The sequence below is a fragment of the Medicago sativa genome, chromosome 1 (assembly GCF_051527215.1).
Source record: "Medicago sativa cultivar Bolivia chromosome 1, Bolivia_mono, whole genome shotgun sequence".
Taxonomy (NCBI): domain Eukaryota; kingdom Viridiplantae; phylum Streptophyta; class Magnoliopsida; order Fabales; family Fabaceae; genus Medicago; species Medicago sativa.
The window spans coordinates 49,231,695-49,257,557 of NC_140749.1; the positions used below are offsets into that span (position 1 = coordinate 49,231,695).

A 25,863-nucleotide genomic window follows, 5' to 3' on the forward strand; every position below is an offset into this window, starting at 1 on the left:
CTCTCCCAGTACCGGTCCTTAGAAGGGAGATTTTATATCTTATGTCATCAAGTGAATTAGAGATGAAAACGTTTTCTGAGGAAGTTCTTCGGCCAATATCTATTTATATTGACGAGAAGCATATCAATTTTTCTGGAGTAAGTTACCTATCTCGTCCACTGGTCATGAGGAGGACGTAGTCATGACTCCCTACATTCCCAGAGAGAAGGTGTGCATTCAACGCCCGAAGGGGGTAAAAGACGAGATGTTTCACATGTATTTCGTGGATTTAAAGGAGTTGGGCGTGAGGATTCCATTAACCCCTTCAAACTTCAAGAAGGATTTGAGGGAGACATTTGTTAGGGTGCAGGGGGTAAAGGGGCGTGTTGAAGCTACTGTGAAGGTCGATGGAGAGTTGAGGTTCCCTTTATGTTGGTTGAGTGCTCCAGTTGTTGTCATGGGTTTTGACTTTGATAATGACGCCTTACGAGCAAGGCATGGTAGGCTTCTTGGAGAGGATGTTGCTTATGGATATCCATGAGCTTCTAAATAAAGAGGGAGATCCTAAGAGCCTTGAGTTGTATTGCGTGAGTAATTATTTTTATTTTTGTTTTGTTATCTTTCTATTTGTTTGTTTATTGATCGCCTGCTTTGTTGTTGTTTTGTTTTGGCAGTGCCAATGATTCCCATGTCTGGGGCGGAACAGAAGAAATATTTGGTCGAGCTGAAGGCCAGCTGCGGAAGGGTATGCGACCAGGGACCCTTATGGAATTCTTCTTAGAAAAAAAAACAAGTGGAAGAATAATAATTCAAAGGAGGAAGCGTCTGGCGAGAACATGGATGTTGATACTGGCGGGGAGAAGAAGCAGAAGGACTTGCCTCAAAAGAAAAGGACTAAGAGTGGGAAGGCGGAAATCAATGCCCAGGTGATCAATGAAAAGGTGGCGGGGTCTTTCTGGCATCATGTCTTTGCTTACCACAAGTATATGGAGGAGAACGTGCCTTTCTCCAATGTTGATGTCGAGGCGAGGTCGGAATGGTAAGTTTGCGGAGCTGGTTCAGGATGCAGGAATGTGCGCGCTCCGATCTCTCTTGCTAATTCATTCCATGGAAGGGAGTATGAGGCTTTGGAGGATAAGTACAAAGATTATGCGCAAGATGAGGAGAAATATAAGCATAAGGCGAGTGCGTCTGAGAAAAGGTTAAAAGATGTCCTCAGAGGGAAGGAGAAAGATGATCAGAAGGTTCACGATTTGATTGAAGAGAAGGAGGTATAAGAAGCTGATGTGGAGAAATACATTCCACATTCTTTCATCCTGATATATTTGAGAGATAAAATAGAAAAAAATTTAGAGTTATCAAATTGACTAACCAAAGTATATATGAGAGGAGGTATTCTTCCATGATCACAATACCAAATCAATAATGTTTGGACACACATAAAAAGATTCTCCTCAAAATATTCAATCATCTTTTTTATCAATTTCATCCTTATCATTAAAAAAATACTTCTTTACGTGTATGTGTGTGACAAACATTTTTTCTTTAGTCTTGTGACTATATTAGAATTTCTCATATGAGAGACCAAATAAAAAAAATTAGAATTACGAGATCCAATAAAAACCCTTTTTTCTTTCTTGTACCTTCCTCTCCTCTGCCGCCACTCTCTCTTCTTTTTCATTTCTAAGCATTCATTCAAATGTGTAACTCAAAAAGTAACAAAAAATCATCCTTTAAATTCTCTCTCTCTCTCTCTCTCTCTTAGATATTTTTAACGTTTCAACAGTAATAAAGACACAAAGTTGAACCTGTCACATCAAACAAAAGACAAAACAAACTTTGTTCTTTTCTGCACAAAATAACTTGCTGCTGCTACTATAAGGTAAATCCAACATAATAAAGACACAAAGTTGAACCTGTCACATCAAACAAAAGACAAAACAAACTTTGTTCTTTTCTGCACAAAATAACTTGCTGCTGCTACTATAAGGTAAATCCAACATACTTTGTCATCCATATGTCTCACCTATTTCAGGCATTGCAATCTCGGTTGTCCTTTCTTTTATGCATTATTCATTCTATGTTTTATTTACAATGTGGGATCAGAAAACTATTGAATAAAAACCTTCTTCTGGTTGATGAACTATATATAAATCTCATTGGCTTTTAATTCTTAAATATTGAAGTTTTCTTATATTGATTGATATTTCATAATATTAACATTTGTATATACTTTTGGTTAGGATTGGATTCAGGAGAATATTTCTCATATGGTAAATATCTCTTTACTTTTGGAGGATTAGAATGATTAAAAAAAATAAAAAATAGGAATGTGGTTAGTTTATGATATTGGATCAAATTGGTTTTGATTTGATTTATTTATGAAACTCTTTGTGATCGATCAATAGGGAGAAGCACCAATACTCATTTCTCAGCATCAAGACCTGCAGAATGGAAGTAGTAATGGTTCGGATTTAAAAAACGGAACTTTGGAAACATAGACGACTGTTGGCAATAAAACGGTATCAATCATACATTAGTCGATAAACACTAACATTCAATATGTTACTACTTCTTGATTACATTTGTATCTAAAACTAAAGACGGACCGTCATTTATTCAACAGTATGACATTGGTGGAGCTGATGAGGAAACTTATGTCTATTAAAGTTCGAATTTTCGACAACTGTCTTGGTGAATGGTCAGTTGAAGGTTTTTTTTACTTGATTTACTTTTTTAACTCTTAGGATTTGTTGCTGATATCCATTTTATAGTTTGTAGGGTTAGTCCAACTGTGCTAGGCACCAAACCCTTGTCATTTGAAGGCCATTCGGCAGTGTTATTAAAAGACAGAGTTGTGATTCTTAAGAAGAATCCTAAGCCAGATGATCATACATGGTTTCTCGAAGTTAGTTCTTCCAAACCTAAGTCCTTTTTCTAATCCCAAAGAAATAACTATTAATGCATAGAATCTCCGAAGTACTATTGTTAAATTACTAGTTATAGTGTCATTATAGCATTATAGCAAAACGGAGTCATTGTTCCTCAATGCGGCATTTTGTACAAAATGTTATGAAATAGCATCTACAGCGGCGCTATATAACAGAATTTGAACCTTTGGTGTAAATTGCAGATCGCGGAAAATAGCAGTTTGTTCAAATTCTGCGATGCAACAGTGCTATAGCGTCGCTATAGCCGCTGTTTCACAATGATTTTTACTAAATAGTGTATTGCAGAACAATATCGATTTGTGCAAATTCCGCTATGCATTAGCGCTAGTGCTGCTATACCTACTTAACAACACTGATTTGAACAGACTTCAATTTTGGGAGATCTGCGATTGCCAATATTGCACCCGAAGCAATAGTAGACCCGTTGTTAAATGGCCTAATAGGTGTTAATTTTTCATTTTTCATGCTGTTGGCAGGTAGACACTCAATATGTCCGGCACCAGCAAAAGATTTTGGGGACTGAGGCTGTTGCATGGAGTAAGGGTGTGATAGGCAATGTTGAGAAACCTGTTGTTATTAGTGGTCCTTCTGGAGTAGGTAAAGGAACATTGATATCAATGCTCACGAAAGAATTTCCATCCATGTTTGGTTTCTCGGTGAGTCACACAATCCGTGCTGCAAGAGCTATGGAGAAAGATGGAGTCCATTATCATTTTACTGAGAAGTGTATTATGGAGAAAGAGATCAAAGATGGAAAGTTTCTTGAGTTTGCTTCTGTGCATGGTAACCTATATGGAACCAGTGTTGAGGCCGTTGAAATGGTATCAGATGTAGGGAAAGTAAGTTCCGTATACTTGCAGGTCTTGATGATATTTAGAATCTTTATCATTAAGAACCGTACTTTTACTTCCTAAAAAAAAGAACCATACTTTTACTGCTTTATTCAGTTTTAAAATAATGATTAGGTTTAGTCAAAGCAGTGCTACCGAATGTGGATGGCAGAAAGCCAAAAATCAACCATTTTGAGCCTTCATATTAACGATAAAACACCATAGTGCCGCCATCCTTCACCATTTTCCATGGTGATTGTCAAAAAAGTCCGCGACCACAGTCGACTATTGCACCTCCACTACCTATATTTGACAACACTTAGTAAAAGTACTCGGTAATGTGTTGACTTTTACAAACACTTGTATGATCTAAAACATAATTTCCCCATAATACATCATTGCTGATGGTGATTCAATTGCTGCTGAATACACAATACATCATTGATAGAAACTTAGCAGAATATTATGCAGAATTGCCTCTGGTCCTCTTGCCTCTAAAATGTTCACATATATTATTGAATTGAACGCATTTTTAATCTGTTTGAATCAGTCACATGTTTTTATTCCTTAGCTGCACAATATGTGATTAGGATTAGATTGAGTAATCATATCAATATTTATTGTATTTATTGCAATCCTATTATAAATATAAATAACCTAGTCTGATCTGATTTCGACGCACAAAAAGCCCAAATTCGATGTTATCTAATATAACACTCTTTTGACTTGTTTTTTCTACACAATTCCAATCATAAAGTTAAGTGCATTTATTGGATCTTTTAAAAATTTATTTATTCTACTCGAGTAAAATTAAACTTTCAAAATACATCAAATATATTGTGGTAATCTTTTTCTCATCTAAGATATTGAAATCTTTTTAATTTGTGAATCTTGTTCAGAGGTGTATTCTTGATATTGATGTTCAAGGGGCAAGATCTGTGAGGACTAGTTCTCTTGAAGCCGTATTTATCTTATATGCCCCCCATCAATGGAAGAGCTTGAAGAGCGTCTTCGTGAAAGGTGAGTAATAATAGCTTATATTCATGTCTTTTAACGCTCGAATGACGCTAAAAAGAAAAGTTTTGAACAGAGGGACAGAAACAGAAGAACATGTCCTAAAATGATTACGAAATGCTAAGGCTGAGATTGAGCAAGGCAAGTCATCAGGCATATTTGATTCCATCTTATACAATGACAAACTTGAGGAGTGCTATCAGAGTCTAAAGGTAACTCTCATTACTTATAAACTTCCTTACATAAACTTGCTTTCTTTAAACGGTTAAACATGCTGATGTAAAATTTTCACTGGTACAGAAATTATTGGAACTTGATGGTTATGTCACTCCTCCACCCAAGTCAGGTAAGAGTTTCCCCTTTTACATTATAGTTTGACATGTATTTTCCGTAAGAAACACACCATAAGTGTCGTTGTCTTCGAAGTGGAACTTTGGAGTATCCTCAGTTCGAGAGCTTAGTCACGCTTAAAATTCTTCACCCTTACCAAAATGTATATTTTTTCTGGACTTTCACATGATTTAAAATCTTGAAGTTAAATTAGTGTTTAATTTTTCAATTTAGCAGAAAGAGAGATCAATCTCCCAATGGATCATTCAGTATCAAAAGTTGATGACAAAATCATCATAAACGGCAATCGTTCAGGACTTGAAAAGTGTCATACCCCAATTTTTGACCTAAGGTCCCACATTCATGCGTCGTTTGACCCTGATTAGTCTCTGACTTTTCAAAAAAAAAAATCGACAAAGAGGTATTTTAAAATACCTCATTTTTGGTTCCGAGTCGGGCCCTCTTCTCCCTATTTTTATTTTTTTGATCTTTTAAGTTTTTTTAATTATTTAATTTCCATCTTTTATTAGTTTTTTTTTAATTTTTAATAATTAGTTATTTTCTCTTTTTATTTCTTACGTATTTGTTTTAGTTTTGATTTCTTAATTTTATTTTAATATTAGTTACTATTTTCGTTTTTATTTTTTTTATTTTTGTCCAATAATGTCAATGTGTCCAAAAATATGTCCATGGGGTCCAAAGTTGCTCCAAGCAGCGTCTCAATTACAGGCTTCAAGCTCAAAGTCAGAACTTTTTCTTTCCTTTCTCAACACCAAACGCGTACTACACCATCATGCCCATTCAAGCCATTCAATTCACCATTCAATTCCAATTTAAAACTCATTAATCTGTTTCTTATTTTATCAACCTCTGATGCTTTAAAAAGAACCAATTTTTTCACACCCAATTTCACAACAAGAAACCTGCATCTAAAACCTTCACACACGAAAAATCCACAAGCTAAACCTGCACAAAATTCATCATCGAAAATATACAACAGAAGCTTTCATTCCAGTAACCACAACACAACAGTGACAAATCCAATACCCTCATTTCAAACCATCACTGATCCATAAACCATATCCAAAGCAAATCATAAATCCGAATCTAACCCAATCAAAACAACCAGTTGCCAATCCGGACACAATCTGAAACGAACCATCACAGGTTTCCCAAAGGTAGTTTTCTTTTTCCCTTTCTCTAGAACTAGGTTTAAGTAGTTTTTTATTTGAACAAAAAAAAAATCAAAAGAAGAAAGAAAAGTAGGAGGGAGCCGTAAAAAAAATGAAAAGAAGAAAGAAAGAAAAGAAAAAGAACGAAGGAAAAAACGAAAGAAGAAGAGGTGGGAGGCGCTGGGGTTATATATAACCCTATGATCCCCATGCACCCACGCCCCCTGTTCCATCTGATTTTGATCTAGAGGCCCATGCTGCCTGGATCTTTGATCTAATCTGGGCTGTCTGATTTCAATCAGACGGCCCTGATTTGATCCATCTAAGCCCACGCCTTTCAACACCCTCAGGCCCAGAATGCTTCCTTTTCTAATTCTGCACCCCCCACCTTCATGATTGGACCCCCTTTTTATTTCTTTATTTCTTGCATACATTTCTATGTTCTTTAGCATTTTGTTTTTCCTTTTCTCATGCATTTTTATTAGGTTAGATTTATTATTCTGCGTTTGTATTATATATTCATGCATATTTATTTTTCGTCATTTATTTTTATAGCATATGATGTAGAATGTATTTAGGTCCGATGTACAATATAAATGAGAAGAAGGGTGTGTGTGTGTCTATTTTATTTCTTTTACTGCTTTATATATCGAAAAATGCAAAAAAATTAGATTAGGTTAGGAGATTTTGTGGTGATCCAACGTCACTACAAAATTCTCACGTTTCTATTTTATTGCTACATTAGCTTATTTTTTAGTTTTTTTAGTTATTATTCAAAAACAACAAAAACATTCAAATAACCAAAAATACAAAAAATATTTTCATAATAAACCTTGATTTCTCAATCAAGTGAGCGTCTTTTTTATTTTCTTTCTTAATCAAACTTTCAAATCAATTTTAATCACACTTTGAGTCATTTTTCTTTCAATATAAAAAATACAAACCAATTCTCATTTGCCACTTGGCTTTTTACTTTAAAACCTTTTCAAAACTAATAAAAAACACACAACCAATCAAACGTTTTTTTTTTTTTTAACCCTGAACTACGAGGTTTTGATCCCTCACGGGTACGTAGGCAGAGGACACTCGTCCTTCCAAATCAATAAAATGTAGATAATTAGGTCTTCCTTTTTTTACTCATTTCAAAATTTCATTTTTTTAAAAAAAAAAAAAAGCAAGCAAGTTTATAGCACAAAAAGTTAAATAAAATCAAGAGGTTCCCGTAGAGTACTACGGATATTTAGGGTGCTAATACCTTCCCTAAATATAACCAACCCCCGGACCCCCCAATTTAAATAAATTTTTTCAAAGTCGTGAAATAAAAAGTGAGTCAAACGCTAACCAAATAGCTTTGATCTCCGAAAAATGACGCGACAGAAATGGCGACTTCACTGGGGAGTGTCCCTAAGAGGGTTGAGCCTAACTTGGTCTTATTTAATTTTTGTGCTATAACTTGCTTTAAAAAAAAAAATCCAAAAAAATAAAAGATGGAAATTACGTGTATATTTGTTCTCCCTTCTTCTTTCTCCTTTCTTAAAACGTGAGTGGTGAGATCATAAGTCCTACACCCGGGCTTGAGTGAAAAATAAGATAGGACGGGGTACGATCATAGTGTCATACCAGGAGCGGTCCTGCGATATGTGTGCATGTGATATAACTCCACTCAACGTGGGTTTCAAGAGTAGTACTATGTCACCATGAGCAGTCGTGATTGGCATTATTATTTTTGAAATCCTTCAAACGTTGAGGACCTTTAGATCACCCTTAACCCATCTGGGCCTCTTTTAGGACGTAGTGCGGTGGCTAAACCAAGAGCAGTCTTGACTTTAGTCGTCACGCGATACTACACTCAAACTAGACTTCCTTGCGAATATTATTGGACTAGGAGCAGTCCTACGCACCGATATGTTCATAAGGGTAGTTGTAATTTGGGAACTTGGTAGAACCTTGGTTACGAGTGCAATTCAAAACCATAGTTCTTACCTAATGGCGTTGTTACCCTTGACTCCAACATGTGACTTAACCTCACCATAATTTCACCATTTGTGTTAGCATAATCATGCATACATGCATTCATTCATAAAACAAATTCGTTTTCTCATTAAAAAAAAATATCGAAGGACTTAAACAAGTTTTTTTGTAAACATTGTAGATATGACTACTAGGAGTATTAAGAAGTGTAGCTTCCAAAGCCAAGATCTGGAAAGCTTAAGGAGTTTGGGAGATGTCATCACTAATCGAGCGAGGTTTCAATCTCACCATGGGAAGTTGCTCAAGATTCTCAATACAAAGTTCGACGAAGGGATCCTCGAGACTCTGGTCCAATTCTACGATCCTCGTCTCCACTGCTTCACCTTCCCGGACTACCAGCTTGTCCCCACCCTTGAAGAGTATTCCTACTTGGTCGGCTTACCAGTACTTGACAGAATACCTTTCAGTGGTCTCGAGGGGGCCCCTACAGCATCCGATATTGCAAAAGCCCTTCACCTCAAGATATCCGACATAACTGATAACCTCACTACCAAAGGGAAAGAGAAAATCCAGGGGCTAACTTCCAAATTCCTAATCAGTAAAGCCAACATTTTTGCTGCATCAAAGAATACCCTTGCTTTCGAGTCCATCATGGCCTTGCTCATCTATGGCCTTGTGCTTTTCCCCAACGTTAATGGTTTCGTCGATGCTAATGCCATCCAAATTTTCCTCACCAAAAACCCTGTCCCAACTCTCCTTGCTGATACTTACCACTCCATCCACCATAGAACCGATAAGCAGGGCGGAACCATCCTTTGTTGTGCACCTTTACTCTATAGGTGGTACATCTCACACCTACCCCAATTCTACCTCTCCAAAGACAAAGCTATATACTCAGAGAAAATCATGTCCCTTGCTCCAGCCGATGTAGTTTGGTACAACCCAGCTTACGATACCGGAACCATCATTGACTCATGTGGAGACTTCGGTAATGTGCCTCTCCTCGGTATTCATGGGGGAATCAGCTACAACCCTATCCTAGCTAGACGCCAGTTCGGGTATCCTATGAAAGAAAAGCCTTGCAACATTGCACTAGAGGGCACATTCTATCTCAACCTCACCGATAGCAAGGGTATGAGAGACCAGTTCATGAAAGCTTGGCGTACCATCCGCAGAAAAAACAGCAATCAATTGGGGGATAAGTCAGACCTCACTTATGAAACCTATACCCAATGGGTTATCGATAGAGCTGCCGAGTATATGATGCCTTACCCTATACCGAGGTACTTGTCCTCAACCACTCCAACAATACCTTTACCCCTACCCCTTAGTACCCAAGAAAAGTACCAAGAGAAAATGGTTGACTTAAACCGTGTGCGTACCACTTGGAAAAGGAAGTACGAAGAAGCTATGTCTGAAGTAGGGGATAAAGATGTGGAAATACTGCAGCTCAAGCATGAGCTCCTCAACAAAGAGCGAAAATTGATCGAGAAAAACGCTCAGATACAAGCTCAAAGTGCGAGGCTTGCACAATTTATCAGCAAGAAGGAGTGCATGGATTTCTTCGCAGGGGTGCACCCAGATTTCGAGGAATAGTCTACTACAAGAGCTCAAGAGTTTCCTAGTTGATTCACCACTTTATGTTATTTCCTAACTTTTTGTGATGTACTTTGGAGTCTATCCTTTTGCTCAGTTTTGTTAAAAGGGAGTTATCTTATAGTACTTTAATTAGTCAATGAATTTTTCGATTATGATGTTTACAAATTTGCTTTTATAAGTCCTTCGAAAAAAAGAGTGTCTATTTTTGCATAAGCATCATGCATCATTTTGCATTTCATAGTCTCGATTCCGAGTCTCACAAGATTTCTTTTCCATAAAAGGTCAATCTGTCTCAAAAGTGGTCCGACTGTCCTCGTCCAAGGCCAACTCGCAGCTACAACACTCGTGCAAACAAAAAGAGTGAACGTATCAATTTGAACAAGAGACCACAACGCTCCAGGCCGAATCAAAGCAGCCGCAGTTCCAGCAAAGGCCCGAACGCCAACATCAACAATAGCCTCGACAACAAGCTCCAAAGATGCAGTTTGACCCAATCCCAATGACGTATGCGGAGCTGCTTCCCATCTTGCTCATGAAGAACCTTGTCAAAACTAGAAAGCCTCCTCGAGTGCCTAACGAGTTGCCGGTTGGGTATCAACCTGACCTCTCATGTGCCTTTCATCAAGGAGCACCCGGCCATGACATTGAGCACTGTCTCTCTTTAAAGATTGAAGTCCAGAAGCTGATTGAAGCCAATATATTGCTCTTCGAAGATTGATTTCGTACTTGCAAGCCACATTTGGGTCGTTCTACTACTTATCTGTTCAAATAATGCGTTGGTTTGTTGTTTGCTGCTTTTCAAAAAATCCTTTCGTTCCGCCCAAGACGAAAGTGAACTTGTGTAGGGATTTTTGCTTCATGTATTTTCCATCATTAATAAAAAAGTCGTTTTGATCCCGACTTTGTTTTTTATTTTGTGCTTTTTCTGGAAAAATGGTAATACAAAAAACCCAAAAAATAATCATCTTCAAATATCTGCATAATCATAACTCATACTTACTTGTCAAAATCAATAATCAAATCATGCATTAATAAACCCGTTGAACACATTAACCATGTACTCGCTTCCAACTCTGAGTTCCTTGTATCCGAAGCTGAAGACGAGATTGAAGAGACTCCCGATGAGGTATCTCGCATACTGGGGCATCTAGCCGTCGAAGCTGCAAACAAAATATCAAAAAGATTGTCAGAAGATGGCAGTCACATACAAAAAGTGGCATGAGATGTTACCGTTGCCTCACAGGGGTATCGTGCTTCAGTACACATTTCAACAAGGGCAGCCCCCCTCCTTCCCCAATATATAACATGGAGGTCACACTTCCTGTGGAGGTCGAAGTCCCGTCAATAGGAGTTCTGCTAAAGTCCAAGCTTGATCGAATTTAAACACATGACGACCTTGTACAAATATATCAAAAGAAGTTTGAAACAAGCTTCTAACAAAAAGGCTCGTCCCCATGAATTTCAAGAAGGGAACTTTGTACTACTTTCCAACCAGACTCCAGGGGCAAGTGGACGCCTAATTATGAAGACTTGTGGATGGTGACAAACTCACACGTTCTAAGAATGCCGGTGCAGTCAAGAAATACTCTGTCAAAAATAACAGCTCGATAAGTCGCAAACCTGAAAAGGCGGCTTAGGAAAAAATGAGCGTCTCGGTGGACTGAAAACCCGAAAGGGCGGTCCAGGCAAAAATTAGAGACAAAAAAAAAAGAATATAATTATCCTGATAGGTTGAAACCCGAAAAGGACGATCTATACAAAAGTTAAGGATCATGACAAAGTAACTGCATCCGGTCAGGCACGATCCACTTGGGGCATACCTGCTATCGAAGAACCTCCAATTCAATGCATGGGGCATACCTGTTATCGAAGAACCTCTGATTCAATGCTTGGGGCATACCTGCTATCGAAGAACCTCTAATTCAATGCATGGGGCATACCTGCTATCGAAGAACCTCTGGTTTAATGCATAGGGCATACCTGCTATCGAAGAACCTCCGATTCAATGCATGGGGCATACCTGCTATCAAAGCCCTCCGATTCGAAGCATCTGCAGATTAAATACTCGGAACAGGGGCATTCAAAGTTGTCAGGGAGAATAACGGTTATTGTGTTCAATGTACCTTCCCATATATTTACCATATTCCAAATTTTTCAAAGATCTGTGGGGCCACGCCATTGGCAGGCCACCACTCAATTCATCAAATTTGAGCCTGTGCCCATTTATTTGGAACTCTCATTTATTCTATTTGCAAAATTTCTTCTATTTTTGATGGCAATACTTGAAGCAAAAATTTTCACAATACAAAACCTTTTTTACATCTTTTGAAAAGTGTGAACAACAAACACATCCTCTTTGAACTCGTGAGTAGGTGAAGCGTACATCCGCATCCGCCTCGAGAACGGTTACACTCCGAAAGAGAAACATAGCTAAGCACTATGGAGAGGACCTCTGCTTTGAGCAAGACGCAGTCATAATCCAGAAATTCAAAAAAGAAATACAAAAAAAATTAAAAGCTCGCTAAGTTGAAAACCTGAAAAGGCGACTTAGGCAATAGAGAGCGTCCCGTTGGACTGAAAACCCGAAAGGGCGGTCCAGGCAAAAATTAGGGGCACAAAAAAGGAATATATTCCCGTTGGACTGAAAACCCGAAAGGGCGGTCCAGGCAAAAGTTAGGGATTTTCAAAAAAAAAAAAAAGATAAAACATGACTGCTGAAGCATACCAGTGGAAGAACACTCTGCGTCAATTTACAAATGGCGACTTCTTTCAGACTCTTGGTCAACAATGGGCTTTATCCCCAGGAGCATCAGCTGCTACCTTATGCCAGGTTTTACACCGCCAACGGCTCGATTTGTTCACAATAATATCATCTCCAAGGAAGTTTGCCGAGTGTTTGTACTGCGATGTCAGTCCGCCTCCCATCCTTTATCTTGTCTCGTTTCATCGAGTCGCATGTCATATCCAATTTATACAGTCGTATGAGCTACATCCATACATTCATACATTCATACATTCATACATTAATACTTTCACATATTCATACATTCATGCATACACAATATATACACAATATCAATTCATACATGGTTGCATCAGTCACCCAGTGTTTGGTCGTATCCTTTCATTTCAGTCTTCAATTGTTTCAAGCTGCCAGTCCTAAACAACGGACCGCTTGAGTTTACCTTTTTGTCTTATTTCAAGCTGCTAGTCCTAAACAAAGGACCGCTTGAGTTTATCTTGTTTCAAGCTGCCAGTCCTAAACAACGGACCGCTTGAGTCTACTTTTTGCCTTGTTTCAAGCTGCCAGTCCTAAACAACGCACCGCTTGAGTCTACTTCTTATTTCAAGCTGCTAGTCCTAAACAACGGACCGCTTGAGTTTATCTTGTTTCAAGCTTCCAGTCCTAAACAACGGACCGCTTGAGTCTACTTTTTTGCCTTGTTTCAAGCTGTCAGTCCTAAACAACGGACCGCTTGAGTCTACTTTTTGCTTCAAGCTGCCAGTCCTAAACAACGGACCGCTTGAGTCTACTTTTTTGCCTTGTTTCAAGCTGCCAGTCCTAAACAACGGACCGCTTGAGTCTACTTTTTGCTTCAAGCTGCCAGTCCTAAACAACGGACCGCTTGAGTTTACCTTTTTATCTTGTTTCAAGCTGCCAGTCCTAAACAACGGACCACTTGAGTTTCCTTTTTGTCTTGTTTCAAGCTGCCAGTCCTAAACAACGGACCGCTTGAGTTTACCATTTTGTCTTGTTTCAAGCTGCCAGTCCTAAACAACAGACCGCTTGAGTTCACCTTTCGTCACGTTTCAAACGGTCAGTTCTAACCAATGAACAGTTTGAAATCACATTTTATTTTCTCCAGTGTCATCCCCAGCGTATCTGTTCAAGTGATGTCGCTAAAAAAGGTTTTGTCTTCACTAAGTGATCGTTCCAAACCGATACGGTAGTAGACAATCTCTTCCCCAATGAAACTGCAATTCCCCAGCAGAGTCGGATCCCTTTCTTTAACAAATTTGGGTATCCCGTTGTTGTTTCTACCCCCAGTCAAATCGTCTTTGCCGTCCTGCATTCATACTTGCACCATGAGCATTTCACAGCATCTTAGGTCAAAAATTGGTGTACTTTTGTATTTAAGTCTCTTCGGTCCGTCAAATCAAAGATTTCATCTTCAAATCTTCGAACGAAGAAACTTAAATAGGGGCATCTGTCATACCCCAATTTTTGACCTAAGGTCCCACATTCATGCGTCGTTTGACCCTGATTAGTCTCTGACTTTTCAAAAAAAAAATCGACAAAGAGGTATTTTAAAATACCTCATTTTTGGTTCCGAGTCAGGCCCTCTTCTCCCTATTTTTATTTTTTTGATCTTTTAAGTTTTTTTAATTATTTAATTTCCATCTTTTATTAGTTTTTTTTTAATTTTTAATAATTAGTTATTTTCTCTTTTTATTTTTTACGTATTTGTTTTAGTTTTGATTTCTTAATTTTATTTTAATATTAGTTACTATTTTCGTTTTTATTTTTTTATTTTTGTCCAATAATGTCAATGTGTCCAAAAATATGTCCATGGGGTCCAAAGTTGCTCCAAGCAGCGCCTCAATTACAGGCTTCAAGCTCAAAGTCAGAACTTTTTCTTTCCTTTCTCAACACCAAACGCGTACTACACCATCATGCCCATTCAAGTCATTCAATTCACCATTCAATTCCAATTTAAAACTCATTAATCTGTTTCTTATTTTATCAACCTCTGATGCTTTAAAAAGAACCAATTTTTTCACACCCAATTTCACAACAAGAAACCTGCATCTAAAACCTTCACACACGAAAAATCCACAAGCTAAACCTGCACAAAATTCATCATCGAAAATATACAACAGAAGCTTTCATTCCAGTAACCACAACACAACAGTGACAAATCCAATACCCTCATTTCAAACCATCACCGATCCATAAACCATATCCAAAGCAAATCATAAATCCGAATCTAACCCAATCAAAACAACCAGTTGCCAATCCGGACACAATTTGAAACGAACCATCACAGGTTTCCCAAAGGTAGTTTTCTTTTTCCCTTTCTCTAGAACTAGGTTTAAGTAGTTTTTTATTTGAACAAAAAAAAAAACAAAAGAAGAAAGAAAAGTAGGAGGGAGCCGTAAAAAAAAAATGAAAAGAAGAAAGAAAGAAAAGAAAAAGAACGAAGGAAAAAACGAAAGAAGAAGAGGTGGGAGGCGCTGGGGTTATATATAACCCTATGATCCCCATGCACCCACGCCCCCTGTTCCATCTGATTTTGATCTAGAGGCCCATGCTGCCTGGATCTTTGATCTAATCTGGGCTGTCTGATTTCAATCAGACGGCCCTGATTTGATCCATCTAAGCCCACGCCTTTCAACACCCTCAGGCCCAGAATGCTTCCTTTTCTAATTCTGCACCCCCCACCTTCATGATTGGACCCCCTTTTTATTTCTTTATTTCTTGCATACATTTCTATGTTCTTTAGCATTTTGTTTTTCCTTTTCTCATGCATTTTTATTAGGTTAGATTTATTATTCTGCGTTTGTATTATATATTCATGCATATTTATTTTTCGTCATTTATTTTTATACCATATGATGTAGAATGTATTTAGGTCCGATGTACAATATAAATGAGAAGAAGGGTGTGTGTGTGTCTTTTTTATTTCTTTTACTGCTTTATATATCGAAAAATGCAAAAAAATTAGATTAGGTTAGGAGATTTTGTGGTGATCCAACGTCACTACAAAATTCTCACGTTTCTATTTTATCGCTACATTAGCTTATTTTTTAGTTTTTTTAATTATTATTCAAAAACAACAAAAACATTCAAATAACCAAAAATACAAAAAATATTTTCATAATAAACCTTGATTTCTCAATCAAGTGAGCGTCTTTTTTATTTTCTTTCTTAATCAAACTTTCAAATCAATTTTAATCACACTTTGAGTCATTTTTCTTTCAATATAAAAAATACAAACCAATTCTCATTTGCCACTTGGCTTTTTACTTTAAAACCTTTTCAAAACTAATAAAAAACACACAACCAATCAAACGTTTTTTTTTTTTTTTTAACCCTGAACTACGAGGTTTTGATCCCTCACGGGTACGTAGGCAGAGGACACTCGTCCTTCCAAATCAATAAAATGTAGATAATTAGGTCTTCCTTTTTTTACTCATTTCAAAATTTCATTTTTTTAAAAAAAAAAAGCAAGCAAGTTTATAGCACAAAAAGTTAAATAAAATCAAGAGGTTCCCGTAGAGTACTACGGATATTTAGGGTGCTAATACCTTCCCTAAATATAACCAACCCCCGGACCCCCAATTTAAATAAATTTTTTCAAAGTCGTGAAATAAAAAGTGAGTCAAACGCTAACCAAATAGCTTTGATCTCCGAAAAATGACGTGACAAAAAGGAATCAAAGAACATGTAAGCCTAATAAAACACGTTTTTACTTAATCGTCACCAAGACTAACAGGTACTGACTTTGTGTTTCGCTGAGCAGGATAATGTTAGATGTCTCTTCACTTAATGGCGGTGCACCTGGACGGACAAGAGGTCTAGAGTTTCGAGCCATCGAGTAGTTTTCAGATGGCTTTGATGAGATGAATCAACTCGACATTCAATGAGTTTTGCAAACTAACTTGGTTTTTTCTCCTTTCATAATATACCATAAACTTCAGAAAATCGGACGCTCGATGAGGCACTAGGTTCATTTTTTAAAATGTTTATTTACGTCTTGTTCTTTAATTCTTATGACAATTGATTTTTGACTCGATGCGTGTAGACACAGTCATATTTCCCTACACAAAGTGAGGGATAATGTATGAATTTGACAATTTTGCAGCAAAAGTTTATTCCATCAACAATGAAAGCAAAATGTTGCTAAAGATTAACTTAATTTTTGGGTTGCATCAAGCCCTTGTGGTATTGTAAAAGAATAGATTTTTTTTCTAATAAATCTAAACATGCTACAAATTATTGTATGCATTATTAATAACAAAATCAAACTTGCTACAAATTAATATTGTCTGCATTATATTTATCTTTCAATACATAGTAAACGACAAAATTAGATATATAGCAAAAACTATTTTTCTTTGTTATTAATAACAATCAAAATGGATAACCTCTTTGAATGTGGGATATATGATATTTTTAACTGTTATATTGGCATACGGTTGTAGCCCTTTTGCTAATATTCAACAAGTTCTTCAAGTAAAGCAATTCAGCAATCCTTGGTTAAGTAAAATTACAAATTTCAGTTTAATTTGCAGTGAGAAAGGCTTGTTTTCTAATTTCTAGGACCACACTCATGCATGTTCATATTATTGTGGTAAATTTTGTTTGAAAACTGACTATATAAGGGTTTTTCGCATCTGAATATTCTTTTTGCATCCATCCAAGCTTCAAGTTTAATTAAACTTTCCTATGTCCATCTTATATGGGGTTGTCATTGACAAATACAAGTATACAGCTATCTACTCATAAAGTTTGCTTACAAAAGAAGGATGGGTTTAGGTATGCTTATCAAATTAGGTTACAGGTTTTAGTACACATCCAAAGTCACTATTAAATAAGTAATATAAGTTTTTTCTACAGAAAATCTTTTTTTGTCAAGTAGCCACTAGCTATAACGCCGGCCCCTGCATATATTATGCAATGTCCCAACCAAATGGGTTAAACTCATGGAGTCACGGGGACGAAAATCTTTAATAATGGCTTTGGATTTATATTGAAAAAAATGTAATGAATTTTCGTTGGAAGCTAGAAACTCTTCGTACGTCTATGTCGTTTTAGAACCCTAAATGGTTGGCTAATGGGTACAATTGTAAAAAAGATGGGTCGGCTAATGGGTGGGCCCATTAGCCCACATTTTAGGCGGGGCAGACCCCAAAAAGCTGGCCCAAAATACACTCGGGTTTTTTTGGCCCTAGCCCATCTGGCCCATATGAAAATGGGGGCGGGCCGGCCCACTATCAATATTTCAATTTAATTTTTGTTAAGAAACACTATATTTTTTTGAAAAAATTATCAAGTAATTTAAAATTTATTAGTAAAAAATTATTTAAATCAGTAAACTTAATAAAAATGGATGAACTTAGCTCAAAGTTTAAAAATTCTAAAGTTCTTAAATTATTAATTTGATTCAATCAACTGAAGGAATAGATCTAGAGTTTAAATTCAGATGGGGTGTGAATAGAAGATATCCCTTCAGCCTTTCTACTTAGAAGATCTAGGCTTTGTTGGGCCTTGATCTGTTTTTCTATGATATAGTTGGTTTTCACAATTGCTTTTTAGACTACCGTTTGCTGCCAATGGTAATTAACTATCGTTCGAGGGATGTTTTGCGGTGTCTAAAGAGCAACTTCCATTGGTTTTAATTCAATAAAGGGTTTTTTGCGGTGTCTAAAGAGCAACTTCCATTGGTTTTAATTCAATAAAGGGTTTTTTGCGGTGTCTAAAGAGCAACTTCCATTGGTTTTAATTCAATAAAAATAGTATAATTGATTGAACATAACAAGTGAGTTGGTACTTCATCTAATCTTATTAGCTTAAGTCCTTTGGTACCAAACATTAATAGTAAAAAAAATGTCATTTGTTTCCATATAATACTGTTTTAGAATTTACACATATGCACAGGTGGTTAAACCGTTGCAATCGTAGTTAAACACTTGAACTGATTTAACCAATTAAATTTTTAATTCGATCTCTAGTTCAATTTTTAAAAGATTACTTCAACTATTCATCTACAAAATAAGTGATATATAGTAATAAAAATTGATCTTTTTTTTTTTTCAAAAAATGAAAACAATTGGAATCATTTCAAATTACAAATCAAACTAGCAATATATTGAATTATTGATCAGTAGATAAAGGTACAAGTGGTTACTAGGCTCCATCTAAATAAATACATCGGACTCACTTAGTATTCGAGTTTACCCTTGGTGATGAAATAATTCGTATTTATTTACTTTCTAAGTGTAAATACAGGTTATAACAAAAGGAAAATACAGATTATACATCTTGAGAAAGAAAAAGATAAAAGAAATGATGTTATAAAAGTGAGATGTTGAAAAATATTTGATGTTCAATTATCATTGATGATAATAAAAAACTTACTTTCAAGATAAATGTTCATATCACATTTGTCACAAGACTTTTTCTATCTATCTCTCGTAAGGTGTGAATAAGATGTATGAACACGGTCGAAGCCTTGTGTTGTTAAGAAGTAGCGAAATTTAAATATGTTAGTAAATTTAGTAATTAACTACCTCCAATAATAAATATTTAGCTATTGCAATTGAGATTATTTGTCTAAAACTAGTAGAAATAAAAATATTAATATATATCCACTTGTTTCATATGTATTTCGTCTTATTTTAACTATTTTGATATCTTATAAGATGTTTATTAGAGATAAAAACTATCAAAACAACACTAAATATATATTTTTAACTTCTTTCACCGTTGTGTATGAATGTTTATCCATAATTTTCCTTCTCCGATAGGATGAAAAAATGGCAGCATTAAATGATTCGATTATATACCTACCCTTAAGATTAAGCCAACATAAATGGTTTTTTTCTTTCTTAAAACAATGATGTCACACACGCACTACAATTGCATGCCTTAGAGCCGACACAAAATTAGATATAATATTTGAAAGCATCGTAAAAAAATAAAGAATTAAAATTTTCACGAGGAATTCGATTCCAGGAGATTCCCCTTACGTGTGTGTATGGTAAATTGTAAATTAAAATTATCACCACTAACATGAGCTTCTTCATTGGATTCTCTTTATTCTCTCTCTCTCTCTCCCACTCCATGTGTTTTCTCTTCCAATAATTAATTAACTCAAAACTTGCATGGATACATGTTGACAAAAAAATTTAGTTTACTTATATATCATCTTTGGATTCTCATTTGGCACCTTCAGATGCTTTGTACGTTCTTTAGATTTTTATAATTTGTTCTTTTTAGATACAACGTAAAAGATAAGGTTGACAAGGATAATGATAACCACCATCTTTTTTATGTTTAATCAAAAGAACGTAGGCCTAAACGGTCTTTAAGAGAAATGTAGATACATTTTTTTTTTATGTCAAATATAAATATTAAATTGATCTTCAAACATTTTAAATGTCAATAAATTAAAAGGTATAATACTAACGTAATGCTTAAGGTGAAAGAGTTAACGTGAAGTGATAATGAGATAAAGTGTTGATCTTTCACGTAGCATAATATTAAAAAAATTAAATATTAATAGGAATTAATATGGTTAAAAAATCATAAAAGTGAATAATTTGAACGGCATTAAAAGAGTTGGAACAATCTCATGAACCAAATAGATGTCCATTTTTTTTTTTAAAAGCCCTTTATTCCAGTTTCCATATAAAATTATCCCATATATTTTCTAGACATCAATATTAGTATCGCTATTAATTGTTTTGTTAGCGTTGGGAGTAAAATTTGAATATACCAAATAATCCAAACACAAGTCATACAAATCAAATGTATACATTATCGAATATTTTATAAAAACAAAATAGAGCCACCAAATTATAGAACATGATCGGAATGAGACAATAGAACTTATAGAAGAATAAAAGAAATACAAAACCACCATAGAACTAGTGGAAAAATACTCTCATAGAAAGCACAACGAAAAGTCCCCGTGAGCATAACTCAATTGGTAGGGACATACATTATTATATACAAGGGTTGGGGTTCAAACTCCGGACACTCCACTTATTCACCTTGAAAAAGGTGAATTCTAATCATTAGACTACTTGACCAAAAAAAAAAAATTGTATTAAAATAAATGTTTTTTTGTCGAAATTTAATAATTTAACGTTATGGATTTGAACAATTTAATAATTTTTTGTGAGGGGATATAGAGGTTGAGTATTTTTTCGGTATTACTAATATTAAAAAATTGTAACGATGATGATGATGATGTGTACATATATGACCATTTAAACACTTAAAATGGATGCTCAATTATGTATGGTCTAATGTAATTGCCCCCACAAGATAAATATTTAAATGAAAATTTTTATTAATATGTTTATGGCATTTTTTGTCTGCATATGTAATCTTTTTATTAATGAAAAATAATTGTTTTTGTTGATAGACAAAAATTAAGGTTTTTTAGTAGTTTAGCCCTTGAACCGAGCCGTTCATTCGCTCATTTGCTCCCACAAAATAATGCTTTTTTCTGTTGAGGGATCATAAAAGAATACTTATTTCCTCCATAGGTCCAAAGTCTGAGAAAATAAGAGAAATTTATACGAGATAAATACACAATAAAATACAAAATTGGTTTTCAAGCCAATATATTAACAATAGTATTTTGACATAATTTATTTCCAAACGAGATAATACACAATAAACTTTAATCATTTATCATCTTAATTTTTATCTGTGTTAAAGTAAAGACAAGCATTAATACAAAATATATCATATTATGAAAATAAAACACCGTATAACCGGGCTTTAGTGACGCAAGCCTGTAACCCAAGTGGGGGTAATAAAATGACGGAAATTATCAATAATATCCAGTTGAGTCGGAAAACACCGTATAATATAGTATCCTTTCAAAAGAAGAAAAACATCGTACGTATATAGGTGGATTTCATTCATAAAATTGTGTATTTTGTAAAAGTTAATTAAAAATAATTTTCTTTTATTAGCATATATATCATAGACTGTAGTCTTCCTACTGGTGCAAAATGTTTATGGATCTGCCACTGAATAGAACTCCTACCACACTAAAAATGTAAATACATGCATGACTCCAAGATAAATCAAATCCAATTGCATCAGTGAATTAATAAGTAATGGGAAAAAACACCTCAAATTTAGACAGACCCCTGATGACTTACTGACTATATATTATCTCAAAAAAAAATCATTTCCTCAATACAGGATACAGTATATTTGTATTTTGTTAGTAAAAGGAAGAAGTAAAAACAATAGAAGATTAAATATTCAAAAAAAATTTACCTCATCATTTTGCCTCTCCATTTTCTATAAAAAAAATAAAAAAAAATAAACCTTAAATTTTAGATAAAGAGTGGTATTATATGAAAATCACATAAATTTTATAAAATTAAGCATTTGCATGAAAGAATATTATATCTATCAACATATTAATTGACCAATCAAGAAATTTATGTGTTAACGGAATCATTTGATATGATAATGTAAATCATATTGATTAAGCCAAATTCAATCAACTCAACCACAAATATAGTATTTCCAGAAGGCCAAAAAGTTGCAATTTAACTATTTATGCTATGAATATATGTAATACCAAATCCTTGATGAGAAGGATACTATAGTGTAGATAAATCGAATATACAGGGAGTTGGATAGCTCAACTGATTTGATCCGAGGAAAAAGAGTTGGAGGTCAACACAGACGAAAGAGTAAATATTAATCTAACAAACTAACTATTAACAATTGCCATTCAAAAAAAAAAAAAAAGATTAATCGAATATGTAAATGAATCGATTTTCATGCTTTACAAATAATTAAAAGAAAACTGATTCAAGAAAACAAGTATTATAAAGTACTCAATAATTTGAAACCAAAACTCATAATTTGCATACCATAAATTGTAGTCATCATAATCACATAAAACTTGTAGAAAGGATTATAAACTAAACTATATTCATACTTCACTAGATAAAGTAAAACTAAACTTATTATACTGATACATTATTAAGTGCAGAGAAGAAAAAAAGCTCAATATCAGGTGAAGAAAACAATGATATTGGTGATCTATTAATGGAAGAGCATGCTGAAGGAGGAGTTACTCTTCTCTTCTTAGGAGCTGGTGGACATGTTAACACCTTAGGTATTCTGAACCTTTTAGCTTTTGGTGTAGAACAACCACTTGAACTTGATGACAATATTATATCTTTCTTTGTATCATCAACCTTCTTATCATTCACACCAACTTCTTTGTTTTCAACAAGTGCTTTTTGCAACTTCATTCTACTTCTTGTACAAACTGGTGCCATTTGATCTTAGGTACAAATATTAATTGAAAATTGAAATAAAGTTTGTATATGAAAAAGTGGAACACAGAAAAAGACTCTTATACTTTGAATGGTTTCTTCTGAAAACTATAGCTGTGTAATATATACTAGTAGATAAATAACATAAGTCAGTACTCATAGGAGAAAATTAAATATACATATATCTTGATTTTGAAATATCACAGAATCTTTGTGGTATAAAATTATTTGAAGGGTTGAAAAGTTTTGTCCTATGACATCATATAACTATTAAAAAAAAGGAAAAGAAAAGATAAACACTACTATTGCAGTAATAACTACTACCACTAAAGAAAATATATTTTAATAAACTTGGTTCTACCAAATCCTTTTTGAGGCTTCTGAGAGGTAGTTTTCCTCTGTATGAACTTAAAGTTCAACTTTCTGCTCCGGGTTTTATAAGGTTACCCCACATAGAGTATATTATTTAATGCCAAAAGACACACACAGAAAGAGATCTCATCTTTATGGTTTTGTACTTTTTTAATTTTAATTTTTTTTTTTGAAGGATACTTTTTTAATTTTATGTTATCCTTACTTAATCAATGGTAAAAATACATGTACTCCTTTTTGTTATTTTTTTTTTATTTATATGTTAAAGATAGGAGAATACTTGATTTTTGGTAGGAGGACTATACTTTAATTTGATTATTTATTGATATGATACACGTGTCAAGCATCGAAAAATATGTACTAATAAAATTTTAATAAAAATTTAATATTTTAAATTAGATGGAAAAATAATTAGTGTATATTTAACTTATTTGATATTTTGTTATTTTTTTTTTAATTTATATGTTAAAGATAGGAGAATACTTGATTTTTGGTAGGAGGACTATACTTTAATTTGATTATTTATTGATATGATACACGTGTCAAGCATCGAAAAATATGTACTAATAAAATTTTAATAAAAATTTAATATTTTAAATTAGATGGAAAAATAATTAGTGTATATTTAACTTATTTGATATATAAGTCAATATAAATTTACGTTAATTTAGCATAAATTATAACGTTAAATGTAATATTGTATATGTCCTTGTGAGCTTAGTTCAGTTGGTAGCGACAATGCATAAACAATGCATAAAATATGCAAGGTCTGGGGTTCGAACCCTGGCCACCACAAAAAAAATGTAATATTTTGTATATTTTTTGTAAAACAAATATTATGTAGTTATATTAACGTATGACAATGAAAATGTAATATTTTGTATATTTTTTGTAAAACAAATATTATGTAGTTATATTAACGTATGACAATGAAAAGGTCTGGGGTTCGAACCCCGGCCACCACAAAAAAAAATGTAATATTGTATATTTTTTGTAAAACAAATATTATGTAGTTATATTTTGTAAAACAAATATTATGTAGTTATATTAACGTATGCCAATGAAAATTGACTCGGTTAGTATGGTGTTGACACATTTGCAAGGTCGTATGTCAATATTATGACTCTTTTGTATTCCAGGAGCGTTCATGTTATGCAAATTTATTATGTTTAACCTTGTATGTTCAATAATATGTTCAAGAAATGTCAAAAACATGTCAAAATTAATTATACCCATTAAGGACCAAAAGCAAAACAAAAAAATTTGTGAGGATAAAAACATCTCGTTTTATTTTTTATAGACTAAAAATAAGAATTTATTATATTTTTAGGGAATAAAAATTTATTTAACTTTAAGTCTTATCTATTTGTTATAAAATGAATGCAGTGATGCAGTGAGCAAAAAGAATTGTTTTGACTTTTGAGAGATGAAATTCAAACATGTTTTATCATAAACAATCAATCGGAACTTAGGATGAATTTTTTTTGCTTTCCGAAAATTACAGGAACAAAACAAAAACTCTATTATATCAATATCAAGAACTGCTTTTTCAAAAGAATAAATATCAAGGGTGTATTTAACTTTATTTTTATAAGCCACACATATTGAGCATGTTTATTGTACTATAAAGTTATATGAGTCTGAATTGTTTTATATTTCTGTGGCTGGTGAAAGAGAACCAACAGGATTGAAAATTTGACAAAATTTGTGTTATGTTGGAACCCAGCATTTGTCCCTATGTTGCAATAACGGAGATCACGTATCTTACGTTTCAAAGCTAAGATCTTTGGTTGCTCTATCCACATAAAGACTACATTATCTAATAATAATTCTTGAAATACAAGTAAATTTACCTAATGTACTACAATATTACTACTTTTTATTTGGGTGGGTTTGGTTGAGGATTATAGCTGATTTCAAACTAATTAATGAATTCAAACAATCAGTATGGCCCAAATCATAACGGACAAAGCACCTTAAACAAGATAACAATAAGAAAATTGCTTTTTTGACAATGAATACTTTCTATTGACACAAGTAAATGATATCAGAAATAATAGGATCGAATAGATGTAGATTAGCTTCATAGGAGAAGTATGATTGATAGGAAGAAACATAGGGAAAACCCTTAGAATTCATTATGAATTGTATTGAAAAAGATTGATGAATGAGTACATGGTTGGTCCTTTTATAGACCTCAATAACCCTAACTATTTGTAACTAACTATAGTTCTCTCTAACTAACATTTAACCAACTCTAACTACCTTAACTAACTCTATTTATCTCACACCCCCCCTCAAACTCAAGGTAAGAGAATTCTTACTTGAGTTTGAAATACAAATCCAAAAATCAATAATGTTGTGACTAAAACCAAAGGGGTACACTTAGTAAACACAAACAGAAAACTGCAAAAATGAAAGATGAGTAGCCCATGCCCACTGCAAATTCCAGATTCTTCAATAGAGAAGCCAGGCCCAATACAGCAATCCAATTGACAAAGAAGACGATTCTGAACATGCCAAAAACATGTTTGAACCAAAAAGCGCTTATTCAAAACGTGCGTCTGACCAAAATCACTTCTCCAAAAATGCGTCTGG

The 25,863-nt window shown here is 34.3% G+C and overlaps 2 protein-coding genes and 1 pseudogene across 2 annotated transcripts; 2 read left to right on the plus strand and 1 right to left on the minus strand.

Annotated features, from left to right (window-relative positions):
- The first annotated feature begins 815 nt into the window (after positions 1-815).
- On the plus strand, positions 816-5,490 carry LOC146955047 (guanylate kinase 2-like; annotated as a pseudogene).
- A 2,930-nt stretch (positions 5,491-8,420) lies between these two features.
- On the plus strand, positions 8,421-9,908 carry LOC146955048 (uncharacterized). The gene has a single exon (XM_085719733.1). It carries the CDS (start codon positions 8,431-8,433, stop codon positions 9,841-9,843), a length of 1,413 nt encoding a protein of 470 aa, XP_085575859.1. The 5' UTR covers positions 8,421-8,430; the 3' UTR covers positions 9,844-9,908.
- Positions 9,909-22,453: 12,545 nt separating this feature from the next.
- On the minus strand, positions 22,454-23,189 carry LOC146955049 (cyclin-dependent protein kinase inhibitor SMR13-like). Its single transcript, XM_085707120.1, has one exon. The coding sequence runs from the start codon at positions 22,894-22,896 to the stop codon at positions 22,579-22,581; it is 318 nt and encodes a 105-aa protein (XP_085563246.1). The 5' UTR covers positions 22,897-23,189; the 3' UTR covers positions 22,454-22,578.
- Between the last annotated feature and the right edge of the window lie 2,674 nt (positions 23,190-25,863).